Source organism: Elgaria multicarinata, chromosome 3 (genome assembly GCF_023053635.1).
Source record: "Elgaria multicarinata webbii isolate HBS135686 ecotype San Diego chromosome 3, rElgMul1.1.pri, whole genome shotgun sequence".
NCBI classification, from domain to species: Eukaryota; Metazoa; Chordata; class Lepidosauria; order Squamata; family Anguidae; genus Elgaria; species Elgaria multicarinata.
In genome coordinates this window covers 102,494,537-102,519,462 of record NC_086173.1, presented here as the reverse complement: position 1 = coordinate 102,519,462, position 24,926 = coordinate 102,494,537, and the positions used below count along the sequence as shown (strand labels likewise).

The 24,926-nt window shown below is 40.3% G+C and overlaps 1 protein-coding gene across 1 annotated transcript in view; it reads right to left on the bottom strand.

Moving 5' to 3' along the window:
• Nucleotides 1-24,926, bottom strand: part of DOCK3 (dedicator of cytokinesis 3) — a 243,919-nt gene that overhangs the window by 110,299 nt on the left and 108,694 nt on the right. The window contains exons 14-15 of the mRNA XM_063121109.1: nt 20,716-20,841; nt 1,584-1,708 (exon numbers count right to left, since the gene is read on the bottom strand). Coding sequence (XP_062977179.1) covers nt 1,584-1,708; nt 20,716-20,841 — 251 coding nt within the window. The remainder of the gene's footprint in view (nt 1-1,583; nt 1,709-20,715; nt 20,842-24,926) is intronic.

Sequence of the window (24,926 nt, the reverse complement as noted above, 5' to 3'; positions counted from 1 at the left end):
GATTAATTAAGAGCCAGGAATAACTTTTATGAGTAAAAATATGTAGAAAATGGAGGGGGCAATCTATGTCCCCTGGACAGAGTTGTGTGTGTGTGTGTGTGTGTGTGTGTGTGTGTGTGTGCGGGGGGACATAGGATGGTTCAGTTTCCTGACTCTAAGCTTAGCATGTGGTAGATTGAGCATTAAAACAATAACAGTAGAAATTTTGATTATCAAATAATGCTTTTTGTCCAAAAAAAATATATCCATACAGATCCTATGAACCAAACAAATATATAATATAACTTCAAAAACACTCTTCTTCGTTTTTATTTTATATTGATATTTGAATATCCTTATGCTTATGACCAAATACATTTACTTACTAAATTAATTGATGCTCTCATTTATCTGTCTAGAACACAGGAAACATCCTAACATTACATCCACTAAGTGGGGCAGTATGGGGAAGCAATAAGATAGATATTGCTCAGTTAATAATTCACAAGCTTCAAAAGGTCAGAAACACTTTGACTCACCGAAAATTTTAACTAGTCTAATTGTAATATTTCCCCTTGTTTTAATTTTTTTTAGCCATTTCACGAAGGTGTGAAATAAATGCACAAATGTGACAGAGATGACTTCACTCTGATTCGACATTATTTTTTTCTGTTAGATACATATTTTGCCAGAAACAAGCTTTTTTGAGAAGAGAGTGAACAATCTTTTGACATTATGTTCTTTTCCAAAGAGGTTTTGATAAATTTCAGAACCTTCACTAGCAAAAATGGAGAATGGTCTATGGTACTAACTGTAATACAAAACACTTCTCATATCAAGAAATCGCCATGAGGAATAGCAGAAAATTAGCAGAAAACAGAAGTCAAGCAGATCCAAAGCATCAGACTGTGCTAGAATGAAAAAAGGCTGCTCAAAAGATACTTTATATTATGAAAAACATAGCTAAAATAGAAGGTCTGACAATAAATGGTGATTTGTGAAGTATTTAGTCATTTTATTTATATGCCACCTTTCCTTTAAAAAAGTCATGGTGGTTAAAAATAGTAAGTTAAAACTAAGAGCAGAACACCTGCACAAAAAGCAACCCTGCTATTAAAACAATTGGGGATCTCCCAGCAATAAAAACAATCAGCAAATCCCCACTCAGCCATGAATCTCCCTTGAGTGACCTGAGGATAAAATGGGAGTGGTGGTGGTAAGAACCACGTATGTTGCCCTGCGCTCCTTGGAGGAAGGATGAGGCTAAGATGTAATAATAAATTAAGTAGCCCATTCTAGAAGAAATACTAGTGCTGGATGTTCTTAGATAGAAAACAAATGAAGCAGGCTTGGTTAACAGTGAAAGAACCTTTAATCAGAATCCGTCAGTGGAATGAGAGATTTTCCTGATTGAGAAACTAGGCTTTGCATTTATCACTTCACAGATTCATAAAAAGCAACCACTGTAATAATATAATCTAAAGAGCTAAACATAATTAAGTAACTCAATTCCTTAATGTGTAAATTGTTTTTAAAAAATAAAGAGTAAAAACTTTAACAGTACTAACTTTGTGCTATGTTTAATAGAAAGTATAACTATTTACCTTCAGAATTTCTCCATCTGCATAAAGCACATACATAGTCACTTCAATGTTCTTCTGTACACTTTTCCCACCTCTCTCAAAGTCACCTTTCTCTAAAGTCAGGTACAAGTCATTGCGTATATCACCTACACATAGAGAAAATAATAATAATTTTAAAAAAGACATAGAAGATGTGCTACCTCTGTGAAGGCTAGTGATGTTTTTGTTCACAATTTTGATGGGAATCCAACTCATTCCACGAATAAAATAAACAGTTAATAAAAATGAACATTTTGACACCAATGCATTAAATCAGATGGCTGTTAGTAATGCTATATGAAGTCTGAATTGAGGAATCACTTATGAAAAAAAGAGGAAGGAGAGGGTAAGATTTTCATATTGCTTTGCTAAGTTTATCTGGTTAAGAAATAAATGTCAAAACACTCATGGCAACTGTACTTGAAGGGCAATGGCTGAGTAACAACCTATGGGAGATATACATCCAATGCTCTGGTTTTTAGCAGCCTCCAACCCCATCCACCCCATAAAATATGTCCGGGCTACAAAGTAGCTCGCCTGCTCAGTACTCCTCCTCAAGGAATTGTGCTTAGAGATCAGTGCCAAGCTTCTACCCTGGATAATATCTCTCTTAGCACAGAATGCCTTACATGGAATCTGCATTATTACTGGGAGGATTCTTTAGCCTGGATAGGTGGGACATCCCCATCCCAGGTGCATAGTTAATGCGGGTATCATGGCAAACAGGGATCCAGCCCCTGAACAGCCTAGCAAGGAAGGATCTATGGCAGCCTACCCAACCTGGTGCTCTCCAGATGTTTTGGACAAAACTCAGGATTCCTGACCATTGACCATGCTGGATGGGGGTGATGGAAATGGAAGTCCACAACACCAGGTTGTTGGGCACCAGGTTGGAGAAAGCTTCTAGAGCATAGGTGACTGTTCTGATACCTGATGAGTTCAAACTTCTACTCAAACATAAAAACAGTGTTTTAGTACTACTTTATCAAAAGCAAAAGTTTTCTTAATATATATACCTGTCTAAAATACAAATGTCAATTCAGAAATGAATATAAAATCAACAAGCTTCAAGCTGGATTTCAGGGTAGCTTGCAGTTTTTGTACAGGCCAGAAGAAAGTGGGAATTCTCACCTATTTTTCAAGACATTCAGAGAAATTACTATATTCAAGAAAAACATCAGCTAAGTGCAGAATCTAGCATTCTGTCAGTTCCCTGTCAACTGAAATACTACTGAAAAAATAATTTACCACAAAAAAATAGGATGGTTTTTACTTGCCCTACTTGGAAGTAATTTTGCTACTTCAATGTTAGGAACAACTAAGAATTTAAATATTTAGTGTCTAGAAACATGCAGCAGTATTTGTTTTTAGACTGTATTGACTAGCTGTAAAATTATTTTGTTTTGTTAAAAAATAAGTACACTCCTTTTGTCCTCTATAATATACATTAATAAATATATTTATTTTGCTAAAACATGTTAATTCTGAATTAGAATTTTGCTCCACTACTCTCAATTCCACCTTTTAAAGTCTCTGGCCTAAAGCATGTCACAGGTAGGAGCTTACAAATGCTAAGGCTTGTTAAATGGATTTTTTTTAAATCCCAAGAAGAATTGGTAAAGAGTGGCTGCGATCTTAAATACTGTTGATATAACATCTAAGTAACATGCACAGATTTGTACTTTTAGATCATTTATCTAACCTTTCTTTGTCATAATTTATAGATATTCAATAATCCACAAAAACATAATTATACTTTGTAATCAGTTCAACTGTTCAAAGGAAATACCTACATCACGCCCTTTACCCGATCCATCAGGAAGGTATGTAGCATTTACTTACACATATGAAGTGCTAATTTCTGAAACAATGTTTTGCCTATAACAATTGGCAAAGCAATCCTAACCTCCTTGGAAGGAATTAGGATGGGAAACGTGTCATCTCTGTCAGCCAGGACAGTATCCTCTCCAGAAACCCTTTTACATCTACTGAAAGCTCTCTGGAGCCAAATTCCTGTTCCCCAAGAAGGCTTGAGATTACTTCAGTCCAGCCTGGAGCTGGTGTAGTTAATTCCCTCCTCTGTTGCTTTCAATGGGGAAGATTTTTTTAAAAAATCCACCAGGCTGAAAACCCCAGCAAAGTCTCCCCCCCACACACCTACTGTCCTGACTGGTGTAAACTGGGAGGGCTTCAGAAGCAGCTGCATTTCACCCCACACCCCTACTTAGGATTGCTCTATTAGTTTCTTGTTGCTAGATGGCTCTATCTTTTTGGAGGTCAATTCAACCAATATGTAGTTTCAATGACAGACAGCTAATAATAATAATAATAATAATAATAATAATAATAATAATTGTTACCAGCCTCTCCCTCTGGATCGAGGCGGGGTACAACACAAATAAAAACACCATAAAATACATATGTGTTGTATTGTATTCTAATTCAATATGGCACACATACATTCCAGCAGATTTTACAAAGGGAAAATAGCTTGACAATATTGATCTGGTTTGCACATAATTAAAATTCATGGGTTGTTTAACCCATGAACTGGCCGAGCCACACCAGAGAGAGTGGGCACACTGTCTCCCATACACTACCACTTCTGCTTTGCGTCAGCTTTCATAAACAACCAGGAGCACCTGTGCTAACTGGGAACTCTGTTCATTGAGGAAGAAGCAACCCAACAATACACCATAGGTTCAAACTCTGGGTTGTTTGTCCCTCAACACCCCATAGTTCCTGGTTTGGACATTGCATCAAATAATCCAGGAACTGGCGTTCCTGGGTTGTTTATGAAATCTGATGAGTGAGTAGAAAGTGCACCTGTTTGCTGATGCACAATCCCATCGACTATGAGTTGTTTAACCTATAGCTAGGTGTTACATACAAATCAGGCCAATGTGAAGGACACCCAGCAAGGAAGATACACAAATGTAAGCAACCTCAATGCATAGATTCTCTTGCATCTGCACAACAAGGTACATTCAGATAATAGGCATTTTATATGGCTCCTATATACATTAGAAGGTATGGAAACCACTCCAAGTAACAGTGACCCTGTTCATATGACACACTAAGCCACAGTGGTTAAGCATTTTGAGCTAAACATTAGCATGTTGTGTGAACCATTCCTAACCATGGTGGCTATATAACCACAGTTTAAACATGCTTGCTAACCATTTGCTGCAAAAATCTTTGAGGCCTAACCATGTCGTAGTGTGTTGTGTGGATTAAATGTGCATTCCAACCACTTTTGGCTTGTGTGTGCACCACAGGATGAAACAATATCTAGATACTGGACCAACAGCATTTGTGTAACTGCTTCCAACAGACAAAATGATTAAAACTGAAAAGCATTAGGGTCCAGCACAAATTAGTTCCAAAAATGTCATGATATCGTTAATACTAGTACAGATGCAATAGACCATTTAGAAAATGAGTGCTATCGCATAGAAGAAATTAAAACAAATGTAGCTATTCAAGAATGTAAAAAATCTGTTTGCTAGAAGTATCCTAGAAAACATAAAAACTGGAATTAAACCAAGTTCTCTATTTCAGTAGTGAGACTACTATGGCTTAGATGCCCTTGAGGTAATGAAGGACAGGGCAGAATATTTTATTTATTTATTTATTACATTTTTATACTACCCATCAGCCAAAGTGCTCTGGGCAGTGCACAATTAAAAAATAGATATTGTAGAACTTCATGACTGAAAGCTGTTGGCTCCCAGAATCTCCTCTCTGGATGAGTCCAATATATTTGTGGTGCGAAGGTCGATAAATAAGATGAGACAACAACAGCTGGATTTAAACAGGGCCACATTTTATTAAATGATCTGCAAGAGTGGGTGAATCCTACCAGGCATCCAGCATGGCCTGTTGCCAGGCCCCTGAAGTTGGGCGAGCCATTCGTGGCCCAAGGGTAGACCCCAAAGGGTCTTTCGCCTTCCCCCGGGCCTGCCCCTTGTGGGGTTGGGGACCTTCTTTTGTCACGCCCTATCTCATACCGTACAGCTCTGAGTGGGTGAGTAGGGTCGGCCTCAAAAGTAAGTCTTATCTCCCAGGCAGGCCGTGGGGCTCAAAGCTGGGAGTCTGTACAGAGCTGTACAGAGTTCGGCTCATTTTAATTTTTTATGTAACAATGTGTGATAATATGTGTTCGGCTAAAACCCATTCAGGGTAGCCATAAATAAAATTTGTATTACTAGTCACTGTGAACAGTGCCATGTGCTCACCATTCCCACTTCCACTCTGGATGCCCATACCTAGCACCAAATAGCAAAATGTGACCAAATTAGCAACAGATTAACCTAATTAATACACCCAAACTGTCTCACAGTGTGGAGTAGGTGAAAAGACTCCTGCACAATTCAGAACAGGAGTGAAAAATTCCTACTCGGCTCCAAACTGCAACCAGCAAGCCCACACTGCCTACAGGGAGGAAGGGAGGGAGGCACGCAGCAAAGAGGGGGAAGGGAGGGAGAGCCCTTTACTTCAGGCCTCTAACTCCTCCTCCCATGTGGCACCATACCAGCCCCAGCCAATGCTGGCTGGGCACGTCTCCTCTCTCCCCCGCCCACAAACACCTCCCCACGCCCAGGCTATGCCGGGCGTGGCAGAATGGCCATTCTAACAAAATCTAGTTTATCATTATAATGGGTGATGGAGGGAACACATGTAAAGTGCAAGGAGTTTAAAGAATGATCCGGTGGGATCCCAATCAGTGAGGATCAAGTCATCCAGGAACAGGGATAGCAGGTTTTACTTTCACAACAGATACCCAGATACCCATGAAAGGAGGAATCCTAAGCCCCCTAGACTTTATCTGAGGAATCATCAGATATCTTCTTGGCTCTTTTACTGATGGGTGACTGTGATTTCCCATGTCTGTCTGTACATACTAAGATTATGTTTATAACTGTGTATTCTTGTTATAGATATATGGGCTGGTAATATCTCTAGGGTGAGAATGGGGGATTTGCATGTGTGAGCTGACTGGCTGAGAGAGTGAGAAGGAGGAGGTGAAGTGTGTGTGTGCTATAAAAACTGAGTGTTGGGCCTGTGGGAGGCAGACAGGGACAAGATGACAAATGGTTTAGATCAGAAATAGGGAAATCGTCTAGTAGAGTTGGGGGAAGGGAAGGAGAGAGAGAATGAGTTAAGGATTCAGTGAAAGTCTGTAGTGGTTGTAAGAGGATTGTTTGAGTGTGTAATATAGAGTATTTGGTGGGAGAGATCAAATTTTGATAGAAATATTAAGAGTTATTTGTTTATTATTCAACAACTTATTATTGTAATAAAGCTTTATTTATAAATCCTACTCTTCCTGCTTGTGACTATGTAAGGGGGAGGTAATAAAGGAAACAATATAAGGTTAAAGCATAAAGGCTGTGTGTCCTCACAGCTCAAGAACTGAGTAAAGGGTTGAACCTGAGCTTTAAACATCCTGATGGCAGCAAAATCCAGTACTGTAAGTGTGAGAGAAAGTGATTCCTGCTTGGTGTGAGAAAGGCCTTAGCGGAGGGAAATTCTCACTAGGATAGGGACAGGAACACCACAGTAACATTTCAAGGACTTCTCTCATCCTGAGCTGAAGCTAGGGCCATCTACAGTTCCCCCAGATATTCTCCACCCATTCTTAACTCTTCCACCCTGGCTGGCCCTTTCCCCATCTTACAGTTTTCAAGCAATAGCTCCTAGTGCTCATTCCCAGAAGTGTGTACAAAGCAGGCATTGAGCAAACGCTAGGTGGAACACCTGATATAACTCATTTTTAAAAAAATGCCACAGACATTTTTCATATTCTTCTTGGATTATAAACATTTTCAGGCTTCTCATTAACTATACATTTCGTGGGCCAGATCTATACCATAGATGTTTAAGGTCCTTTAAAGCCTCCATCAGCACAGGAAAGGCCTTTAAAGCTCCTATCAGCCGGGGGGTGGGGGTAGGGTTAGGGTTAGGGGGAGAGAGAAAAAAGCAATTTCCTCAACCACTAGAGTGAAAGGAGAAAATAGGAAATTTCCTCAGTCTTGGAGAAATTGCATATTCCCCCACCCCCACCCCCACCCCCACACTGTGTTAATGGCAGCCATCATTAACACAGCAGGGGAAAAGGATAAAGGGTGCACGTCAGGGCGCAACAGTTCCACCAGGTGTGTCTGTCTGGGCCCGTGAGGGCTGGATGCGGAGGTGTCTGCTGCCCTCATGGGTCAAGGTGGATTTTCACCCCAACACTACTCTCTCCCACTTGTCTTTCCAAATCCAGGAGATAGAATGCTTACATGCTTGTCTGTTTCACTCTGTTTAAGTAGCTCAGAAAAGCCAATGGGTGGGTGTGGAAAAGAAAATGTGAAGGTTGAGTTAACATAATCATCATTTTAAATGTATTTTAAATCTCTGTATTGCTGCTCTGTTTCACTCTGGTTGTACTTTTATATTGTGTTTTTACATTATGGTTTAAGCCTTGTGTGGCGCAGAGTGGTAAGCAGCAGTTACTGCAGCCGAAACTCTCCCCACGGCCTGAGTTCGATCCCAGCGGAAGCTGGTTCTCAGGCAGCCGGCTCAGGTCGACTCAGCCTTCCATCCTTCTGAGGTCGGTAAAATGAGTACCCAGTTATCTGGGGGGAAAGGTAGCCATGACTGGGGAAGGCAATGGAAAACCACCCCGCTACAAAGTCTGCCAAGAAAACGTCACCGAAAGCATGCGTCCCTCTAGGAGTCAGTAATGACTCAAGTGCTTGCATGAGAGGTTCCTTTCCTTTCCTTAAGTTTTATACTTTAAATGGTACTTTGTTTTTTATTTTTGTGAACTGCCCAGAGAGCTTCAGCTATTGGGTGGTATAGAAATGTAATAAAACAAACAAATCACCACCATCATTATCATCATCATGTACCTATCTCTCTTCTCTGTTAGCAAGTATTATTATTATTATTATTATTATTATTATTTTATTTATTTATTTATTTATTTATTTATATAGCGCCATCAATGTACATGGGGTACTTAAGCAGGAAGGTAAAAATTAACCGGCTGCTGAAAGCATTTACCTGGTGACCCTTCTAGGGGTGGAGTCTGGAACATAATTGCAATGTACAAGTGACCTTTTCATATGGATGTATGCCCAAGTGTCACACTTGACACTGTTGGAGGGATCTTTTAAATGTTGTTGTTATTATTATTATTATTATTATTATTATATTTATATTATATTTATTTGTATCCCGCCTTTTGCCCAATGCTGGGCCTCAAGGCGGCCTTACAAAGTTTAAAACATACATTGGGGGGGGGGGAAACAAAACCATAAACGTTTAAAATACACAACAAAATTATAAGACATTAACATAGATGGAGGTCCAGATTATTCTCCAAAGGCCTGCTGGAACAAAAAAGTTTTAGCCTGCTTCTGAAAGCCCATCAAGGAGGGAGCCAGCCTAGCTTCCCCGGGAAAAGAGTTCCAGAGCACTGGAGCAGCCACCGAGAAGGCCCTCTCACATGTTCCTACCAAGCACGCCTGTGAAGATGGCGGGAATGAAAGAAGGCCTTCTCCAGAAGATCTTAAAGCACGGGCAGGCTCATAAGGGAGAATACGTTCTTTCAAATAACCTGGACCCGAGCCATATAGGGCTTAGCACTGAGTGTTGTCAGATGTTGAGCACTGAGTGTCCCAAAGCACGGCATCTTAAAGATTAATGGGATTTGGAGATTAAAGACATAGTTGCTTAACCAAGAGTTATTTTATGACAAAGAACTAAAAACGTGCGTTCAAAAGATCAGACTAATGGGGGTAAATTCATACATACAAACTAATAGTACTAACTATCAAGATAGATACCTTGAAAGCAATGGTTTGATGTAATTGACTAGCATGTAGTAGAGGAATGAGAAGAGCTAGCAGCAAAGAGAAGAAGGGAGATGGATGTGGAGAATAGCATGGGAGGCTAAGGAAACTGATAATGGATCTAGCTGAACTTAGGTGCCAAGAGAGGCATCCATCAAGCTGCTAACCTTCCTGGAGCCACACAACCCCGGGGAAGAGATAGAAAAAGGAGCGGCAAAAAGCTGGCTAGGTTCCCCAGAAAAGTGGGGGCAAGAAAGGGAAGAGGGGGCAAGCTAATGGATTTGTCAGGGAGAGATTAGGAGGATTATAATACCTGTCCTACTTGTACTGTGCAGTTTTGAGTCCGATGAAGGTGGGGGCAATGGGGCACCTCTTCAGCAACACAAAGAGAAAGAGAGGGAGCAGGGGAGAAGATCCACAAGATTCCTCCTGTGGGAGAGAATGAGGCTCCTTCGGGTCAATGAGTCCTAGCTCTTGGGCTCACTGAATGCTTATTATCCCTCAAAAGCTGAGTTTCATTATTAAAACTCAAACAATGACAAGAACACTGATACCAATGGCTCAACAAAACCAAGATGTTGAATGACTTCAAAGGTGTTAGTTTGGAGGAAACGGGACTAACAGTTCCTCTTCCTTCTGACTTAAGCAGGAAGGTAAAAATTAACCGGCTGCTGAAAGCATTTACCTGGTGACCCTTCTAGGGGTGGAGTCTGGAACATAATTGCAATTTTGCAAGTCATATTCAGGGAAAGGAAGTGGTCAAGTTTGGAGGACAATGGGCATGCCAGAGAAGGGCCATGACCTTGTTTCATGTAAACAGGTCTGTTGTGAGTGACAGACCTGGCTTTTAAAAAGGCAAAGAATTCTCCTGAGCATTTCCCAAGAAGGAATGAAGCCTCCTTTTCTAGGCACAGATTACCATTAAAAAAAATAATCTGTTATCCGTTTGTGTCTCCCACACACAGCCCAACCTTCTCAGTTTCACTTTCCAGCTACTAAACACAAAGGAATTGGGGACAGAAAATGGCAGTGGGACGCTGAAGGAAAAGTATTATCCTCATGTATTTTCTTTCATAAGCCCCGTTGCTTTTCTTTTGCACACAACACAAACGGGAAAGAGGAAACTGGTTATTTGATATATTAGGTTTTAGTATGAGTACTGACACCACTTCGTCCTCTCAGCACTCAAAGTGGCCCTCTACTAAAATTAGTTGTTTACTATGGATATGAAGGGAGTAATACAGTGCTATTACCAAATAAATACATTATAAAACTGACAGAATATATTTGTTTGAGCATCAGGTTTCACAGTATAAGAATTCTGTATGCAAACTGGAAGAAGGCTGACATTTTAATTCTTGAAAATTTCATTCTTTCATCTTGTTGTCACTTGAACAAGAGGCCCTTGTCAAGCCAATAGAATAACAGAGTTCTTATGATAGGAAAAAGAATCATAGAATCATAGAATAGCAGAGTTGGAAGGGGCCTACAAGGCCATCGAGTCCAACCCCCAGCTCAATGCAGGACTCCACCCTAAAGCATCCCTGACAGATGCTTGTCCAGCTGCCTCTTGAAGGCCTCTAGTGTGGGAGAGCCCACAACCTCCCTAGGGAACTGATTCCATTGTCGCACTGCTCTAACAGTCAGGACGTTTTTCCTGATGTCCAGCTGGAATCTGGCTTCCTTTAACTTGAGCCCGTTATTCCGTGTCCTGCACTCTGGGAGGATCGAGAAGAGATCCTGGCCCTCCTCTGTGTGACAACCTTTTAAGTATTTGAAGAGTGCTATCATGTCTCCCCTCAATCTTCTCTTCTCCAGGCTAAACATGCCCAGTTCTTTCAGTCTCTCTTCATAGGGCTTTGTTTCCAGACCCCTGATCATCCTGGTTGCCCTCCTCTGAACACGCTCCAGCTTGTCTGCGTCCTTCTTGAATTGTGGAGCCCAGAACTGGATGCAATACTCTAGATGAGGCCTAACCAGGGCCGAATAGAGAGGAACCAGTACCTCACGTGATTTGGAAGCTATACTTCTATTAATGCAGCCCAAAATAGCATTGGCCTTTCTTGCAGCCATATCGCACTGTTGGCTCATATTCAGCTTGCAATCTACAACAATTCCAAGATCCTTCCCGTTTGTAGTATTGCTGAGCCAAGTATCCCCCATCTTGTAACTGTGCCTTTGGTTTCTATTTCCTAAATGTAGAACTTGGCATTTATCCCTATTAAATTTCATCCTGTTGTTTTCAGCCCAGCACTCCAGCCTATCAAGATCACTTTGAAGTTTGTTTCTGTCTTCCAGGGTATTAGCTATCCCACCCAATTTTGTGTCATCTGCAAATTTGATAAGCGTTCCCTGCACCTCCTCGTCCAAATAGGCTTTTTCCCAGTCCCTAGCCTCCTCCCTTCCTTCTGTCTGTTTGGCTGTCTCCTTGGACTCAGCTGTCTCCTTCTTTAATTCCTCCTTATCTTCAACTCTTGATAATCTTGCTCCATCTACAACTCGGATAGTTCGCCCTTCTCAACCCCAACCGTGGCTCACCTCTTCCCTCCGCTACCTTCGCTCTTGTTCCCGGGCAGCTGAACGCCTTTGGCGTAAGACCAGGGACCGGGCAGACTTTGTCCATTACAAATTTGTACTTTCCTCTTTCTCTTCTGCCATCTCACTGGCCAAACAGCAGTACTACTCAACGCTGATCCAGTCAAATGCTAGGCATCCTCAGCGGCTCTTTGCGTCCTTCAATTCTCTTCTGAAGCCTAATCCGCCATCTCTCCCCGCCTCTCTGTCTGCTAACAACTTTGCCTCTTTTTTCAATGCTAAAATCCAAACTATCCGCTCTGATCTGGCCAGCTCTGCTCCTCTTCCAGTTCCTGTTCCTCATCTGTCAGCTCCTCCTGCAAATTTCTCTGCGTTTCCTTCGGTCTCTGCGGATGAACTGTCTACAATACTGCGCTCTTCGAAGCCTTCCACTTGTTCTCGTGATCCGATTCCTTCTCGCGTCTTTATTAATCTTATTCCTGCTATCCTCCCTTCCTTGCTACATATTATTAATCTTTCTCTGTCCTCTGGTTCATTTCCTTCTGCTTTTAAACATGCTACAGTCTCTCCCATTCTCAAGAAACCTACTCTTGATAGGCTATCTCTGTCTAACTACCGACCTGTCTCTTTGTTGCCGTTTGTTTCAAAGATCCTGGAGCGTGCGGTCTACTCTCGCTGTCTTGACTTTCTTTCTAGTAACTCTGCTTTGGATCCATTTCAATCTGGATTCCGTCCTCTGCATTCCACCGAAACAGCCCTTACTAAGATCACCAATGATCTCCTTACTGCCAAGTCTAAAGGCCATTATTCCGTTCTTATTCTCCTTGATCTAACTGCAGCCTTTGACACGGTTGATCATGATCTTCTCTTAGATTCCCTTCATGACCTTGGATTTTGTGGCTCTGTCTATAACTGGTTTGCCTCCTATCTAGCGGGTCGCTCTTTCAGCGTGTTGACTAATGGCAGCTCGTCTTCCTCCTTTCCCCTTTCAGTAGGGGTTCCGCAAGGCTCGGTGCTTGGCCCGTTGTTGTTTTCCTTATACATGTTGCCCTTGGGCAAGCTTATTCAATCTCATGGTCTCCAATATCATCTGTACGCCGATGATACACAACTATATCTGTCATCTCCGGAACTTTCTCCTGATGTTCACGATCGTATCTCGGCATGTCTTTCAGATATCTCAGCTTGGCTGCTTCATCGTCGCTTGAAGCTTAACATGGCAAAGACTGAATTGCTTGTTTTTCCTCCTAAACCTTCTCCTCATCTCTCATTCTCTCTTACTGTCAATGATGTTACGCTTACTCCGGTCAAGGAAGCTCGTAGCCTTGGCTTTATCTTCGACTCCTCGCTCTCCTTTATTCCTCATATTGAGGCAGTAGCTAAATCTTGTCGATTTTTCCTGTATAATATTGCCAGGATTCGATCATTTTTGTCTGTCTCTTCTGCCAAGACGCTTGTTCATGCACTGGTTATTTCACGGTTGGACTACTGCAACCTTCTTCTCTCTGGCCTTCCTTCTTCTCACATCAGCCCGTTGGTTTCTGTTCACCACTCTGCCGCAAAGATCATCTTCTTAGCACGCCGCTCCGACCATGTTACTCCGCTTCTGAAATCTCTTCATTGGCTTCCAATTCACTTCAGAATCCAATATAAACTTCTCCTGTTAACCTTCAAAGCTTTTCACGGTCTAGCTCCTTCCTATCTCTCCTCTCTCATCTCACACTATTGCCCCGCTCGTGCTCTTCGCTCCTCTGATGCCATGTTTCTCGCCTGCCCAAGGGCCTCTACTTCCCTTGCTCGGCTTCGTCCATTTTCGTCTGCTGCCCCTTACGCCTGGAACGCTCTTCCAGAACATTTGAGAACTACAAGTTCAACCACAGCTTTTAAAGCTCAACTAAAAACTTTTCTTTTTCCTAAAGCTTTTAAAACTTGATGTTGTGCAGACTTCTACTGTTACTTTCTACTGTTAGTTTTTCCCTACCCTGTGCCTGCTTACCCTTCCCTGTACCTGTTGGCATTCTCTTCCCCTCCTTATTGTTTTACTATGATTTTATTAGATTGTAAGCCTATGCGGCAGAGTCTTGCTATTTACTGTTTTACTCTGTACAGCACCATGTACATTGATGGTGCTATATAAATAAATAATAATAATAATAATAATAATAAATAGATTAGTGGATGATGCAACCACTTTTTCTGCATTGATAAACACAATATATTTTAAAATCTGAAATCAACTTTGAGATTGAATGGGCTGGATGAGGGCCAATAAATTGAAACTGAATCTTGGTAAGGCAGAAGCCAAGTGTGTGAGTGGTTCCTGGGGTCAGGAGATAGGTTCACTGCCTGTTCTGGATGGGGTTGCACTCCCTTTGTAGTCTGGAGGTACTCCTAGATCCATCACTGTTGCTGCAGGCCCAAGTGGCCACGGCGGCTCGAAGTGCCTTTTACCAGCTTCGCTTGGTTTGCCAGCTATGGCATCTCCTGGATAGGGATAGCTTGGCCTCAATGGTACAGGTGCCAGTAACTTCAAGACTGGATTACTACAATGTACTCTATGTGGGGCTGCCTTTAAGGCTGCTCCTGAAACTGAAGTTAGTGCAGAACACAGCAGCTAGGCTGCTCCTTTTCAACATCCAACTCCTTTGCTGAGGGAACTGCACTGGCTGCCTATTTACAACTGGGCCAGGTTTAAGGTTTTGGTATTAGTGCATAAAGTCCTAAACAACTTGGGACCAGAATACCCAAGAGAGTGCCTTCTCCTTTTCCAAACTGACCCATCACTGAGATTATTATCATGCTCCTGGTGCTTTCACATGGTCTCATGGACCGACTGGACTCCACCTGGAAAGGAGCCTTCAGTGTGGTGGCTCCTTTTCCATGGAACTCCCTGCCTCTGGAGGCCAGGCAGGTGCCAACAGTGCCTTGTGTTCAGTGCCTCCTGAAAAGAGCTCTTTTCCAGGAAGCTTTCCTTGGTTGACCAGCTTTGGTTTTATTGGCACTCTGTTTTTTAAAGAATAATTTTAATGTCATGCTTCTTTTTCTCTTTTGTTCATTTTATCTCATGTTGTTTACCGCTCTGGAATATGTCTAGATGTGGAGCGGGATACAAATGTTGAGCTTTTATATTGTATTTTATATTATGGTTTTATGCTGTTGTTTTATATTTTGAATGTTTTTAATTTTTGTGAACCGCCCAGAGAGCTCCGGCTATTGGGCAGTATAGAAATGTAATAAATAAATAAATAAATGTTGTAAATAAATAAATAAACATTATTGCCATGACTATGGAAACTGAATATTTTCATTCTATAGACTTCACTGAAAATAGTTTCCATTTTGTTAACAGTTTCATATTTAAGTATCTTTGCATTTTAAACATGTGGACTAATAAGTAAGTTAAGCCTCTTCTTATTTATTCATTGTCAACAAAAACATAGCTCCCTTGGTTTAAAAACAAATTCAGGTCATTTACCTCTTCCATCACCACCCTCAAAACATCTTCAGGAGAGGGACAAACTATGTGTTCTTTCAACATTGTAGACATTCCTGAAACAACACACCTACAACTAGGGAACAATGTCCCCTGGAACTTCAATTTCTAATATATTTTCTTGCTATGAAGCTATGAATTTTTTCAAGTATTGCTATTGCTATGTTCTTTTACTTCCAACCTAATGTTCCTAATGTTCTGAAAAACATAACCATGAAACTTAGAGGTATGTATACTTTTATGTAAACATATAAACATACTGTTATTGAAAACTCCTATTTTTACTTATTTTATTTATTACATTTTTATACCGCCCAATAGCTGAACAAGAGCCATTTCCCATAACTGTGCTCTTTACAGTGACAAGTCCTGTGGAATGTGGATTTCCAACACCCTTCTTTTCATCTGGGAGAACTTTGGTTGAAAACACTCACAGGTGTTTTAAATGTATAAAACAATCACCGTCTACCTATTTTGATGGCTTATCCATTTCTTTGAAGTGTTAGAAAATTAAGTTGGGGGATTCTGTGTAACCTTTGTTCCCAACAAATTAAGTTCCCAACAAATTAAGCTCAAGAAGAAATTCCTGCTGATTTCCCATAGTCAAGTAGGTATCTCATTAGCAGATCCCAGCTTGGTATGTGATTTTGAGCCCTGGCCCTCCTGGGCCTAATCGGGTAAAAGTTCCAAAACCAAACTATTTTAGCATCTTCTTTGAAAATAAAGGAGAGGCCAGATAACACCCATCCTGGGGATTTGCTGTCTGACGTATTACCCAATATAAGTATGCAAGTAGCTGAATCCTAGCCTAGTCACTTAAAGATTTAGAACAAGCTCAACACAATACTATGAATGCAGAGCTAGAGCAGAGCAGTAGAAGTTATGTTTAACCCATTTATTTTCCTTTCTGAATTGCTTGTTTGATGGATACCTATATCTGTGTTTTATCAATACAAAATATATGTCCTGGTTCAAATAGTCTAGATTGTTTATTGAAAGCTCAAAGATTCTCTACATACTAGATACTCTCTATGTTACTGAACTAGGAGGAGTGGAAGATTGAAAAGATCTAACACCAAGGAGACCAGGGATAACAACATAAGAAGAGCCACGCTGGATTAAAACAAAGGTCCATCTAGTCTAGCATTCTGTTCACACAATGGTCAATCAGCTGCCCAGGGAAAACTGATAAGTAGGACATGGATGCAACAGCACCCCTCCTGCCAATATTCCCCAGCAACTGGTATACATAGCATATGCATAATTTTGTACATCTCTATCATGTCTCCCTTCACTTGACATTTCCCTAATTTAAACAATCCCAGCTGTTTCTGTATCTTTTCCTCATAGGGGAGATGCTCAAACCCCTTGATCATTTTAGATGTCCTTTTCTGCACTTTTCCCAACTTTACAATATTCTTTTATTAGGTGCGGTGACCACAAGAACTGTACACAATATTTTAAGCGTGGTTGCACCATCATTTTGTACAGTATATGAGGAGTATGATCTTGGAAGTTTTATTTTCTATTCTTTTCCTAATAATTCCTAATAGTGATTTTGCCTTTTTCACAGCAGCTGCACAATGGGTTGAAACTTTCATTGAGCTGTCCACCACAAACTCAAGATCTCTTCCTTGGTCAGTTATCGCTATTTCAGATCCCATCAGTTTATACTTAAAGTTCAGATTTTTTTGCCCCAACGTGCATCATTTTACACTTGCTTACACTGTGTTGCCATTTTGATGCCCATTCACAAACCTGCTCTTGTATTCTATCTTCCTAGGTAACGCCTTTCAGAAATACCCCCTACTTGGGGGCAGAATAGTCTATGGGTGAGAGCAACTACTTCTCTCTGAGCACAGCTCAGAGGAATAGTTTCAGTCAAAATGTGCAAGGCGGTGATCTAACCTTTCAAGCAAGCATTTTGTGACACATACTCCCCCTGCAAAATTGTTAATTTATTATCTTTATTAAGTTCAAACATCCAATGAGAAAATATGGTGTAGAAATGGGAAAACAGCAAGCAATAAATGGACAGAACACAGTAAAGCAAAAACTTACACCCAACTATCTTCATCTCTGCGCCATAAGAAAGGGGAGAGAATGAAGGGAAAGTAAACAAAGAGCCAGGAAAATTTAGACAAGAAAAATAAAAACCAAATACCACTGATAGTTAAAAGATGAAAGCATGCACTTTTCATCAGACACTCAAAATAAAAGACCGAATACTTCACAAGTGGTAAAGAGAAGAGATGTACTTGGAGAAACCACCTTGCTTGCAATGTAGACTGATCAGAATATGTGCTTATACAAATGATACTGCAGTGTTTCTCAAAACCTCCTGCCTTCTTGGGAGACAATAACAAGGGCTGCTAAGTAATCTACAAAGTTTTATTCAAGCAATAAACATCTCTTCCCACCTGAAGAGTCTAATCTCTAGGAACTTTCCCCCAGGCAAACTATGCAAACTAAGCAAGACAATTGTCTTTTCAAGAAGAATGGAAAGCCCTTTCCCAAGATGCATTAACTTTAGAGAGACTAGTTGTGAGGCAGCTTCGCATGGGACGACAGCAGGGCCAACTTTCTCTCACCTTCCTTCAGCTCTGCCCGTTTTAGTCTGTGGCGTACTCTAGGATCAGCTAACCTCTCCGTACTCTCCCCCTCAGAAGAATGTTGGCTTCTCACTGACTGTGTATTATTTGCCCTTGATGAGATAAGCTCTGGAGAGGGTTCACTGCCAGCTGTGAAGAGCCTGTGAGAGATTTCTCCCCCACTTGTACAGGCCAGCCTGCTTCTGGTGCAGACTCTTCTACTTCAGAGTCTGATTCTGATTGATCACTTGAAACACCTTCTTCCAACCCAGGGGAGCAGGGCTAGATATGACAGATACAAATTAGAAACCAAAAGGTACTTTGGATAACTCCAGTGGGATTTCCCCCGCTTCTTTTCTACGAGCAGCAGACTCCTATGCCAAATCAGAAACAGCTTTTGAATTGCCCTTCGCTTTCAACATGATTTGAGCTCAAGAAACGAATGTCAAAAGGGACCCTTGTGTGCACCATGGCTCTTTCTTTGTTGTTGTTTAAAACAATAGACATGCTGTTGGAATTTAAAAAGAAAACAAATTCTTAATACGTAATGTCCGCCCCCAATAACTGAATACTACACTCATTATTGGTCTTCATTATTAAAAAAGTCAATGTGTGAGGATTTTAAGGATGACAACTATGGTTTTCCTTTTAAGATGTTTCTCTGCAGCACTCTGTATATGAAAATAATAGTTGTAATTCTCTTCATGGTTTAATGCCCTTTGACCTCAATGGGATTTAAATCACCCAACTATGTGCAGGACTACAGCCCTAGACCTGTCATGACACAAAAATAGGAATGATTTCCAGAAAAATAAGATGCTTATTATATCAATCCTTTCTACTAAAATTGGCTCGTTAGGAAATAAATCTTACAATTTTGAAATAATGTTACTTCATGCAAGACACACTGCAGCAAATTGCTTAAAGGCTCAAGCATATGTTTGGTTATCAATTTCGGTAGAGTTTCACATTTTCAATTATCAATTCTAAATTTAAGAGATGATAAATAGGTCCAGGCCTCATTTAAGGCATTTTAGGGTTCAATCTTATGCATATTAGGACAGAAAAAAGTGTTACAATTACAACTCCCAGCATTCCCCAGCTAGCCATGCTGGCTAGGGTATGATGCAATTTGTGGGACTTTTTTCAATCTAAACATGCATAAAATTGCACCCTTAATTATAGGACTGCTTAAATATTATTATTATTATTATTATTATTATTATTATATTTATATAGCACAATCAGTGTACATGGTGCTGTACAGAGTTGGCAATATCTCATGTATCTCACCAACTTTCTGAGCAGTTACTGGAGCACCACCAGTGTTACCATATTCTTTACAGTCCTTCATTTTAAAATTACCAACGAAGTTTACAAAAACAAGATAATAAAAATATAATAAAACATCAAACAAATCCCAGGCTTGTTTGTTCTTCAGTTTTGTTTTTAAATGTTTGTTGTTATGTTTTCAGACCTTTCCCTGTTGCTGATTTTATTCTGCTTTAAACTTTTCAACATTTTATATTATGTTTTATCATGTTGCATTTTAGAATTTTAATATTTGTGAACCACCCATAGAGCTTTGACAATTGGGCAGTACAGAAATGTTATAAATAAAATATAATTAAAATGATATGGTAGATCCCAAATTAGACAAATAAGAAGGTCTTTTGGTTCTGCTTATGAAAAAAAATTAAATTTGTATTAAAAATTCTACAATGGCAGAGGGGGCAAAGAGCTGCTTGGGTCAAATAACACATTCTGATATTTTTTTTAATTTGTTAGCTGTTGTACTTTTTACTTGAGATTTTTTATTAATTGAATTTGAATTTGTAAGCTGCCTTGGAATGCTGAGGAAAGCCAAGGGGAAAATGTTTAAACAAACATGCTTGTATTTGCTTGGTAGAATGTTTTTACTTTCACTTTGCTGTGACATGAGGGTCAGTTGTTCAAAGTGTTTTTGCCCCCTTGATTTACAAAAGCATTTTGTCATGCAGCATGGGGTGCTGCTGTTAAAAAAAACCCCAAGTCTAAAGCCCCCTTGGGCGCAGAGAACTGCTTTCGTGACTAATATAACTCTAGCTAATATAAGCTCTCTCCTGCTATTGATCCCAGAGGAAATGTGCTCCAATAACACCAGCCAGAAGAGCCTTTCACTAATTGAAACATAATAATTACTAATTTTAGACTTGTTTCTAGTGCTTGTGCATGGAAACTTCAAGTAACAGCAAAGAGGAAAAAAGTGATGCACTAGAAGCAGAATAGTAGCCGAAAGCTATATGAGTGGCATAAGACTATCCCCAGCCTAAGACCATCTGTTGGTCTCTAACCAGTCCACCATGCAGTTTGCTTCACATACACTATGCTACCCCTCCTTATCCTGCTCTCCTTTCCTCCTGCTTTGGAAGGAATTTGGCAACAAGCATCATTAATCTGCACGACATCTATAGAGGATGTTTAATAAATATAAAAAGACAGTTCTGAACTTAAAATAGCTCTGCTATGCATGTATCAGTATATAACTAAAAATGAGCACTTTCTCACAAGTCACATTTAAATTGCTCCAACATTATCAGGCTATGTAAAAAACATCTTATTGTCCTATCTTCAGCGATAATTATATGTGCTAAATAACTGTATCCACTCACCAGGCATGATGACATCTGGGAAACCTATTTTTCTAGTAGCAGCCATCCCTCTATTAAAGATCATAGGATACTCCCTTCGAATCTGCTCCATTTCTCCACGAAGAAGCTGAAGAGAAATTATAAGTCCTGCAAAAAGAAAAAAAGAAGAAAAAAAGAAGTACAACTAATTTCTCAAACCCTAGAACTTCACAATTCAGTCCAGTATACAACTCACATACAAACTACCTGCGGGGAAATGGGTTTATGCTGAAGACAGAATGTAAAACTGTCATTATCTGGATTTCTTTCAAGCAGCTTGCGACTCAGCTAACCCTTTCTGCAACTGTCCAGATGAAAAATCTAAAGCTATTCAAACTTTGAAACAAGAAAAGTCTGAATAATTTGCAGAAGAAATCGTTAGAGATTCCCTTTGAAGTAATTCTAGAACTTCAGCAAAAGCAGAAAATGCTGGCATTTTCTTTTATTGGTCTTTTATAGGTCCTCCTTTCCTTAGGGATTGCAAGGGGCTGTGTGTGTGTGCACATGTGTGCACACTGGTGGAGAGAAAGGAAGTGGAGAGAGAGAGAGAGAGAGAAGGAAAAGAGCTTAAAACTATACTTCTTTCACTTTCACTTTCTTGTTGTGAGAAAAGGAAAGAAGTAGAGGAAAGAAGCACCACCTAGGAACCCATGATTGGTATACAACACAAAACCCTTTATAAAGATTCAGTAAGGTATCAATTGCTGAGTATGCCTTTTAAATGTGTTATTCCATTTCTAAGATACAGAGTAAATAGTCGTATTGGAAGAAGTGTTTGGCTAGGCATTTTCTCCACAATGTATTTTATTTCCAGTAGCACTGGATATGCTAAAGACCAATTTCAACTACATTTTTCATAATTCTAAATTTTGCATTCATTTGGTAATAGAAACGGTTCCCATTTAAAAGGAACAACTGTATCTGTCTTTTAAAACAACAACAACAAACTTTCAGGAATCAATGTGGCAACAACATTTACAAAGTGTCAGTTCAAAAATCCACTACAATTACTGAAAAGAACACAGTAAGTAAAAGTATACCAACAATGTGCCTGATTCTCATATTATTACTTGTATTCATTAGCCAATAAGAAGCAACTAATTACTTAATCTCTGCCCAGCCAGGTCCAGAAAATGGGGGGTAAAACAAGGGTCCTGGAGAAAATTTCATTCTTTATTGTAACGTCCGGGAAAGTCACACACCCCTCCTGTGCGGTTATCTGGGTCTTTTCTTGGCTGATGCAATAGCGATAGCCATGAAGAAGCCTGAATAGCCACGCGGGAGGGGATTGGAGGGCGCGTGTCTGCATTTCCAGAAATGCATCCTCCAAGCCCCTCCCACTGCCCATCTAGGCTTCTTCTTGGCTGGCGCAATGGCGTCTGGCAAGAAAAGGCCCAGATTGCTGCGTGGGAGGGGCTTGGAGGGCTCTTTTCTGCACTTTTGGGAATAGCCCTCTGAGCTCCTCCTTCTGCTCATGCAGGCTTCTTCTTGGCTGGCGCAATGGCGTTGGGCAAGAAAAGGCCCAGGTGGCTGCATGGGAGGGGCTCAGAGGGCTCTTTTCCATGTTTCCAGAAAGAGCCCTTCCAGCCCCTCCCATTGCCTTGCTGTTGCTGTACTTATCAGGGTCCCGCATAAGCACAAGCCAATAAAAGCAAAGAAGAATGATTTTTAATTCTGGTACAGAATACAGAACAGGCGTGTTTAATGAAGACATAACAGATAAACAAAGGTAAGTTCTGGTGTAGTAATGAGATTCATCATTAAGCTTAAGCAGCATCTTCTTTAAAAATCCTATTACTAACTTGCTATATCAGCAAATTGATAATGGTTTCTTTCTTTTTTTTTACAAAAAATCTAATAGCCATCTGGAAAATTGTAGAAATAAACTGGTGTAAAAACTGCATCAATTTATTAGGAAGGGGCACAGCAGGTGAGACAGTTTTATCCTGGCAGTTACAAAGAGCTGAGAATTTTTCCAAAGGTAATATAAAATTGCCCACCACCTGTCTGGACCTCTCCTCCCCCAGGACTTTTCCTGTACCATTACTTTTCTAATCCACCCCTCTCTCTGCAACCCCTTGCTGCTGCTAAGAATATTTCCAAGGTGAATGTAAAAATCCCCTTCATTTGCCCAGAGAAATGGGAAGGGGGAGACAGTGAAAGCAAGCATAGCAGTAGTCTTGGGCAGGAGTGTATTTATGTGATAGGTGAATGGGGTGCGTGGTTGTTTATCTATGAATGGGTGTAAGTGAGTGTGTTTTGGGGTGGATGATCCTGAGAGTGTATGTGTAGTTTGTGTGCGTGTTGGCAGTGTGTGGGCTGTAGTTTTGTGTGTGTGAGTCGGGGGGGAATGATTTGGAGGTGATATTCCTATTTATGGGAAATCAATTTGAGCGAATTAATTTTCTAAAAATTTCTTTAGAGATGATTTCTGGAAAACACGGGTTTTGCTGGAACAGAAAACTGGCTTCAAAGCAGTACCTTTGTCTTGTTACCTCACCCATTTGCTTTTCTTTTATTGTTTTGTTGGAGGAGAACATTGTAATACATTTATGTATGAATTATTGGCAATGTTTATTTACCACTTCTAATTTGAACAAATCCTGAAGCAGTTTAGAAAAATAAAATAAAAATGTGCATTGGTATCATATAGACACTCATTTGAAGGTAGCTCATGGCCATGTGAAAGGCAAAGTAAATGGATGTAATTTTGATGGGCCTTTTAAACATCATGATAACATCATTTATTATCTGTCTCTATTGAAGGATGGTTGTTACTGGCTATGGTGTTTTCACCTCATTTATGTGATTTTTACTAATGCTGGCAATTGTTTTATCCTTTTAGTATAGAAACAGACGATTCTTGTTAAATACAGTATCCTCCCCCAAGCTGGTTCTCTCCAGATGTGTTGGATACAACTCCCAACGCCCAGTCAACATGACCAGATAGGGGTCATAGTCAAAAACCTTTCGAGATGATCAGGTTGGGGAAGGCTGAAATACATAGAGTTTTCAGATATATTTTTTAATGTCATATTCCTCCTCAGTTTATTAATCTTCACAAGATCTTACCTAGCTAAGCTGGAGACTGGATCCACATTGTATATTCTATATATTTCCTCAATTAATTATCAAAAACCGTGTCAGACTGTTAATGAGCTGGATACCAAAATCACTTCCAAACTTTGACTTCCTGAACTGCTATTTCAACTGGATACTGTTCCTTTACTACTTTTGGCACCTTTGACATGGTTTTTGAGAATTAATTGAGGAAATATATAGAATATACAATGTATATCTAGACTCCAGCTCAGCTAGATATGATCTTATGAAGATTAATGATTTGGAGAGGCAATTCAAGCTTATCTACTGTAAGAGCAGAAGTGGAAAAAGGGTACACTTTAAGAAGCTTTTATTTAAAATACACAGAACATGTAGTTTCAATTATTTAGATAATTATTTTCTTAAAGAAGAGCACACGAACGGTCGTGCGCAAAACGTAGGGTTCTTTATTTTAAATTAATTTCCTGGCTCCCTCCATCCTACTCCTTCCCGTGCGCAGGTCCTGGCTCCATGCAAGGAACCGTGAGGAACTGGGACGAACTGCGACTCCTGCACACACATTCCGCTGTATCGGAATCAGCCCGAGACCATGGAAAAAGCATGCTCAAGGGGGAGGGCGAGATCCCTCCCTGCTCCTAGGATCCCCTGTGCATCATGTGGACGCACAGAGACGATCCCGGGGATCGCCCTGGGATTTCGCCCTGTCTAGCTATGGCCTTAGTCAAGCATCAGGTCGGGCAAGTAACTTCTGATTTTGGTAGTTCAAAACATGGCTGGTTTCAGTATACATAAAGAATCCAGCTACCTTTACAAGAATGTGGTCCACCAAAATCAGGAACAGGATGCACAATCATGATTAAGAGAGTTCTTAAGGGACTTCTAAGGGTAGAACAATAATCTCTTTTTAAATATTTAGGGGAGATTCTGCACTGTCAAAAAAACATTGTACTCTGCTCTTATTCTCAAGAGGGGGTTGAAACTTCATTCTCCTAACAGCAAACCCTTGTGTTGTAAGTTTGTGTTCAACGTTTTCACTTTCTCTTCATATTCTTATTGATAAATTCCTGGAGGAGAAGGCTATCAATGGCTACTAGCCATGATGGCTCTATGCTCCCTCCAGTACCAGAGGC